We start from the raw sequence: 7,534 nt of genomic DNA, 5'->3' as shown, positions 1-7,534 counted from the left end.
GACAACACCGTGCTAAGAAATAAAAATAAATTTCAGAAAGAAGAGAAAAGTTTAGCCTTGAAAGTATATACCAGACGATGTTTGCTCACGTGCTGACGTAGCGATGCGCATAATCAAAGACGAACATCTTTTACTCTCTTTTTTCTCTTCCTCTCGATATCCTCGACATATTTTTGGTCCAAGTAAAAATAAAACAGTCCGACTTTATCTTGTTCAACTTATCGCGGTCAAGGCAATCCAAGAATAAATATTTTTATCTTCTGGTAAAAATAAAAGAGGATAAATAATAAAGTATTCCTCAATGAAAATTCATCATTATTTCCATAACAATTCTTGAGTTATCTTTAGATGTCTCGAATGTAGTGAGAAGTTAAAGAAAAAGGAAAATAGGCGTGTAAAGTTCGTAGAAAGCGAGAGAGTAATGGTTTTAAACGGACAGTGCTAACTACCTACACCGAGGTTGAACTAAGCGATAGTCTTTCATTTACATAACCATAATCCTACTTAGTGGTCGATGCCTAATTCCCTCATACGTATTCGTTTCTCCGTTATAGAAATCATGATATGTAGGTAGAGATATTACGTCCGATATTCGACGGAAGTACTTTTCTCTCGATAAATTCGATGATGGCTTATCGAAGATAAGATTTAAAGATTATAATTATCTTCAATTTAATCATTTTCGATAATCTCTTCATTTTATGAAATATTTGGAACGATATTATTAACAAACTATATGTGGATTCGTAGGAAAATTGGATGTATATAGGATAATCAATAAAACAAGAGCAAGCTGTCTATTTACAAAGTATTCGTGTCTTTACACGCGTATTCGCGCGGTGTATAAAAAAAAAATACACATACACACACACAGACATACACATCGGACGAGTGATTTTCAATGATCGCTCGTTGTGGACAAACATCGGGCCCTTTTGTATCGGAGCTCTCTTCTCTTTGTACAAAAAAAAAATAAATTAATCAATAAAAAAATATGGTGCACGCGAAATAGGAGCAAAGTGGACGTGCTTTATGGCTTGGTAGTAGCATCATTATGTAATTATATTTCGTTACAATGAGCGTCTTTTTCGAAAAGCAGACGCTCTACTTATTTTACGCATCTAAAACGTATCACTGAATTATGCATAACTATTCGCTGGGCAACATCGTAAAGAAAGATATCGAAGAATGTAATAACAAATTGTCTGAGAATTTTGATTCCGAGAGAATATACAAAAATTTCACAGTTTTGAAAAATAACTCATTGCAATTTTTAAAAATAAGCAAAACATACATATATATGCACGTACACACACACATATATATATGTGTGTGTGTGTGTATGTGCATTGGTTGAAAAAGAATGAGTTTATAGAACGAAAAAACATGTTTTACGGGAGACACGATTTTCGCGATTATCGAAGGATTGCTAACTGAGATTTTGAACTTTCACCTTGAACGAAGGAGTACACTTGGCGAATGTTAGAGAGCGACGGTAACACACATTTCACTACGGCGAGTCAAAGCCCGTAGCCCGATGACCTAGATTCGTCGATCGAAAGTACAACATGGAGTTGATTCTCCTAAGGATCACAAGTCGGTTCGTTTCATCTTTCGATTTCTTCTTTTCTTTGAGGGGCACCAAAATTCACAGATGTTTAAATGAGAACAAAGAATCGACGAATCTCCTTTAATAATTAATCATGAACTTTCTTTTTTTCTCTACGCATAACTTCTCTATTATTTGACCTAGAATAGATAAATGTATTAAAGAGGAGACAAGTTAGTTTCAGGCCACACTTTGGAGCATCTTTAATCTTTACTATATTGCAATTAAGTTCGCCCTGATAATAGAACCTGCTTTCTCAAAATCTCTCGGCAAAGAAAGAAAGAAAATAAATAAAGAATGGTATTAGAACGATAATGATACTCTAAACTTTCTAAGAACACTCGTAACACCCGAGTAACTCGAGGTGAGATATTCTTAAGTAAGCAGATTATTCTTCTAATAACCTGTTATCGATACATTAGCCAACGCGTAATTATCACTTTCCCTTTTTCCAAAGGCAAACGAGAAGAGTGTTGAACAAACTCCTCCTCGATTCTTTTCTCACTTCTCTCACGTTCTACTCGGATTACTTCAAGTGGTATTTCAACGACGCGTTTAATACGAATCGATCAGCGACTATCGTGTTTCTCGTTTAGTTTCTGCTACGAACGAAGCACGTCTTCTTATTCCTTTAGGATATCTTTGATCTTCGAACACGATCAAAGACAATGACGGAGCACCATAAATCTAAAATCTAACACAGAGTTTTAGTTTCGATAAATATCTTTAAAAAGAATCTAAATTAGAGCATAACTTGATATCGAAAGTAACGACACAATTTTTTCTTAACACGTATTTAGATAATTTTCACAGGCACACTATTTCACGAAAAAGTTCAGGTAAATATCATTTCACTTTATTAATTCTTCACGGAGATCGAAGTATTCGCTTGTTTCTCCACTTTGCTCACAGATCTCGTATCCTTTCTCGTGTTATCCACATATTGATTATTAAAGAACAAAGCGATTGCTTCGCTTTTAGATGAATTTCTTTCGTCGTTATTGGATGATTGACCACTTCTATCGCTGACTTGTCGGATAAGTTGATTTATCTCTTCGTCCTCCTTATTTTGAACCGTGATATAATGTCCATTCTGATGAGAGATGCTGTTAGATCCAGACAATTGATCACTGTGAACTTCTTCCAATGGTTGAGATTGAGGTGGACCTTGAAGTTCGACTCGACCTTGATCTGGTTGCTCGATCGCCGCAAGAATATCTTGAAGAAGGCCATTTGAAAGAACTTGATCGTGTCTTATGCTACCGTCAGAATTTTCCGTTCCTAATCCACCATCAGCAGGTTGAATCTGTAGAGTGTACGTGCCTTTTGATCCCTGAATTTGAAAGCCATTTGGACCATCAGCAGTCAGACCTTGTGCTAGAGCTAATGCTTGACTACCTTCATCAGTCTTCAAGTATTGACTAGCATCTACCTCGTTCGAGCTAAGACTCTTAGCTTCGCCATAACCTTGAGCCGTTAAGCTAGCTGTTAAGGCCTCGGCAGAGGTTCCATGTTGGTGTAAGGATATTCCAGGAGAGAAAGAACTTTGGGATGGGCCAGAATATGAAGAAGAAGAAGAAGAAGAAGAAGAAGAAGAAGAGGAAGAAGAAGAGGAAGAAGAAGATGATGATGATGATGAGGAAGAGGAAAGAGATAAAATATTTGTTACTCCGGCAGTCGACGAATGAACATGATCATTACTTTGAACGTCCGAATCAATCGCTTGATTCGATGATTCATAAGAAACTCCTATTGGATTTCCATAACTATCTTTCAAGCCAACTTTCCGTTGCTCATAATTCTCCAAATCTAACGTGTTTACAGGTGGTGCAATATACGAATTCAAAGAATCCGAAATTGAAGATAAAGCTGGTGGTGATTTGAGTAAAGAATTATCTTCCTCTCCTGTCGAACTTGGTAACACTGGAAGAACAGAGGGTGGCAACAAGTGATTGGTACCCTTGTCAAATCCAAAATCCGTGTCACTGTTGAACTGCTGGTAATTACAATCACCAGTAGTAATCGTTAGAGGTGGATTTATTACAGGAGTTCCATAAACGCTGGTCAGACCATTTCCTATTCCGTCATAAAGATTTGTCCCAAAGCCATTTGACGTGAAACCAAATGTAGAAGCTGGTCCAAAATTAGGTGCACCATAGGTTGGAACCGGAGCTGGCGTATTGAAATCCGTGAAGGATAATGGAGTTCCGTATTGCGCATTGGGTGCAGCCATTGGAGAATTCAAACTGTGAGAATTGAATTTGCCGAAAGATCCACTGTTAGAGAAGGTGTTCGATAAGGAATGATCGGATTCAGATGATTGATGAAATGAAAGAGGAGCGTTCAAACTAGGTAGCTGAGGGCCGAACGATAGATGAGGAGCGTGTAATTTAAGTGGCTTTGTCAGGTCAATAGGAGGTAACGACGGAAGGTAACGATGAAGATTGGATATCAGTGCTATGGGAATTGGCTCTCGGAATTTGATCGGTTCTCGATTTCTAGGTGGTATTAAAGATGCTGGAGGTGATGAAGGTGGACCGTGTAATCTAAAGTGTCCGTGAAATCTATGATGATGCGAGCCATGTTTCTGGAAGGAAGTACCGAAATGTCCAAACGGTGAGAATGTTGGTCCAGTTCGACCAGATTGAGCTGCTGGATAAGGTCCATCTGATGAGTATGAAGAGAGTGGTGGTGCTGCATAGGAATCAGTAGGTGGCGGAAGCAAAGAACCACCGACGATTCCATTGACCTTTCCGAAATTAACTGATGTCAGTCCCGGTAGTTGTTGCAAGGTGATATCGTTGACGTTATGAACTCCGTGAGATTCTCCGTTTCCGAATGAAGCATCGTGAGACGATTCATCCAGTTCTTGCAATGGTAATACAGAATGTCCCGAATTCGAGTCACCATCGATGTTTAGGGACGTTAATGAATGTTCGTATGAGGAAACACCAGAATTGCTTCCGTGAGTCAAACTTTGAAGATCTGAGGTCAAAGATTCAGTATTGGGTAGCAACTCAAAACCTACGGTTTTCACGATCGAAAGAGAATCTGAGTTTCCAACGTTGTATTTTAAGTTTGATTGCTGATGATTATGTTGATGATGATCCGAATGGAAAGAGGAGGACGATGAGGATGATGCATGAGTATTCGAATTATGATCACCGTCGTACACTGGTAATGGTGGTGGAGGCAATCCGTTTTTATCGCCAGAGGATTCACGGACGGAAGTTTTCAAATGTTGAGCTTCTGGATTAGTGATGGGTACACCGTAAGAATCACTGGGCACATTCGGATTCGTCGTATCTTCGACGTACTTGAGATGATGACCATCGGAGGATGAATATTGTTTCAACGGTGGTCCTTGTTGATTTTGATTAGCAAGTCCAGCTATGGGTTGCCATCCATCGTACATTATATCAGGTGGAGTGGGAGGTGCTGGAACTCCTGCAGGAGGTGGAGGTGGTGGTCCATGAATATTAGCGTTACTCAATTCGTACTGAATAGATAATTGAGGAGGTGGAAGTGGAGGTGGTGGTCCATACTCTGGATTCACTGGAAGAGGAAGTGGTTCGGGTCGTGGTCGATAAGATTCGATGGATACAGGAATGGGTGGTCCATGTCCAGACTTAACGGGTCCCAAATGATTTGGCAAAGACGATACCGGTGGGAAACCGGCGAGTGGAGGCGTGTTCAACTTTAACGGTGGTCCATACTGTGGTTTTGGTGGTCTAAACGAAGGGAAGGAAAGCGGCGGCGGTCCGAAGTGCTGTTTTAGCGGAGCAAAGTGAAGCTTCGTTGGGCCAAAAGTTTGTTTTGGTGGCCCGTAATGAGGTTTAATGTTTAACGGCGGTCCGTAGACTGGTGCTGGTCCATTGAAACCACCATTCACCGATACAATCGGTGGTCCATAGTCGTCGGCGGGTGGTCCATAAGAGTTGCTTATTCTTTCGTTGGCTTTTATCTCATTTTTCTTTTCCTCAGGATTCTCGCTGGGCGATGCTTGCGGCAACGCCTTGTTCACCACCGCTCCTACGTGCTGGCCGATCAGCAGCGCGCAAACCAGCACGATTGTCATCTATAATCAAAATAGGTCACCTGGGATTGGACGAAGGAATAATAACGTAGAAGTAACGAGAAATGAGATAACTGCTATATTTGATAACTTTCGTAATGACTGTGCTTCCACTAAACCTCTCGTATATGGTGTATCGTATTAAATATAAAATTTGTTAAGTTCTTTAATTTTTACATAATAATTCATCCAGCTAACAACGAATTTTCTTTTTTAAATTGAACGCGATTTATATCATCATGTGTTTCCCATAGATATAAACTAGTAGGTTTAATCATCTCGACGCTTCATAAGCCATGAGATACTGAGTAAGTCTTTAGCTCATATAAAGTGAGCTCATAGTCTCCAAAGTACGGACGTGCGTGAAAATTATGTAAACCTCCATTTACTTACAACACGCTTTAGATACGTACGCGTGTGAATAATTTCATTACACGGAAAGATATCACGCGATCTGTAACGAAATACACGACGTTCGTGCTGAAGTCCCAGGAAGATAGAATTTCTTTCGACATGTCGCTTAAGTAAAAGGGAGAAATGAATGATCGCCTTAGAGGAATCTAATGCGGCTAATTACAGTCAGTAGGGCAAAGTGAAAATGTAAGTTGGTATACTATTTATTGTCTATCCTGATTAATGACGCTTTTATTAAAGTAAAATGTGTAGATGTATGTTCCAATTAAATTTAAAAAAGTAAACCATCTCTGATCGTTTCGTTTTAGATGTAAAATTTATACTATTAAAACTATTAGATTGTAACGAATAATACCCTCAACCTATCATTTTTGTCACGTCTCTACCATAACGAAGCCTTTAGAAAGTATTATCGCTACAAGCGTTATACGGGTAGCCAACGATATAATCGTAAAATAACTACGATGCTTTCTTTAATAATGTTCGTGGTTTATGTTCAAACAACGAAAGACAATAAGTAAAGAAGTTTCGACGGGAGGAATAACGATCGATCAACAGCTATTTTCCTTGGTCATGCAGAAAATTATTTCCGTATTAAGTTTGACATGAGGCTTTCTTCACAACCTCGACTCATCAAGATCTTCTTCTTTCATTTATGAACGTATAAGAACAACGACAACGTCGTTTTACTTGACGGTGAAATTAATCTCGAAGACAATAGAAACTTTCTTATTTTTCTAACGAAGTTAGGTCGCCAACGTCACTTTCGACCATCGGTGGTAAAGTTTAATACCATTTTCATGATTATACATTATTTACGAGACACTACCATTACCAAGTCTATCTCGTAGTTCGATCGGACGTTTACGTAAGAAAAACGGAAGTAACGATCGCTCTGTAAGACTGGTACGGTCTGTCAAGCGAAATGGTATCGATACTATTTATATCAATTTTACGAGATCGTTCGTAACAAATGGAGACACTTGGTATCACGCGAAACAAGTTGTAGGTTTAGTGGTAGAAGTAAATCGAAACGTGTATCTCATAAGCTCGTCAACGACAGTGGGAATCCAGCATGAGTACACTTAAAGTGGCACGATGGCCGAGATGCAAGACTAACACGATAAACCATACTTTCTCCTAAGAGCATCCGTAAGAAATATTCGCGGGGTCGGGTATACTTTAACTTGACGTTTTAGTAAAATTCATTACCTCGATTCGCTGCATCATCTCGCTCTTTCCAACCAAAAGGATAAGAGAAGAAAAAAGAATAACTTGTAAAGGAAGCTTTCGCAGGATAATTAACTAAACTAAGATTATGGTTGTGCAATTAAAATAAACATGTGCCACTTTTCTTTCACATGAAACTTAAGTAACGTGAAATTATATACACGATCGATCTCTATTTCCTGGTATCGTATTTACTTTTTCGCAAA

At 38.9% G+C, this 7,534-nt stretch overlaps 1 protein-coding gene across 8 annotated transcripts in view; it reads right to left on the bottom strand.

The window, feature by feature from the left end:
* Positions 1 to 798: 798 nt before the first annotated feature.
* LOC118446777 (uncharacterized) overlaps positions 799 to 7,534 on the bottom strand; it is a 42,099-nt gene continuing 35,363 nt past the window's right edge. For 7 of the 8 annotated variants that reach the window (XM_035877819.2, XM_035877818.2, XM_035877822.2 and 4 more), the window contains one exon: positions 799 to 5,687. In XM_035877819.2, the coding sequence (XP_035733712.2) occupies positions 2,469 to 5,687 (3,219 nt within the window). In that variant the 3' untranslated portion in view covers positions 799 to 2,468. Of the gene's footprint in view, positions 5,688 to 7,310; positions 7,413 to 7,534 lie in introns of those variants that run through there. The other variant, XM_085655595.1, reaches the window with a different exon arrangement.

Source organism: Vespa mandarinia, chromosome 3, assembly GCF_050613455.1.
Source record: "Vespa mandarinia isolate Hongniang chromosome 3, ASM5061345v1, whole genome shotgun sequence".
NCBI lineage: Eukaryota > Metazoa > Arthropoda > Insecta > Hymenoptera > Vespidae > Vespa > Vespa mandarinia.
This window is presented reverse-complemented; position numbering and strand designations above follow the sequence as displayed.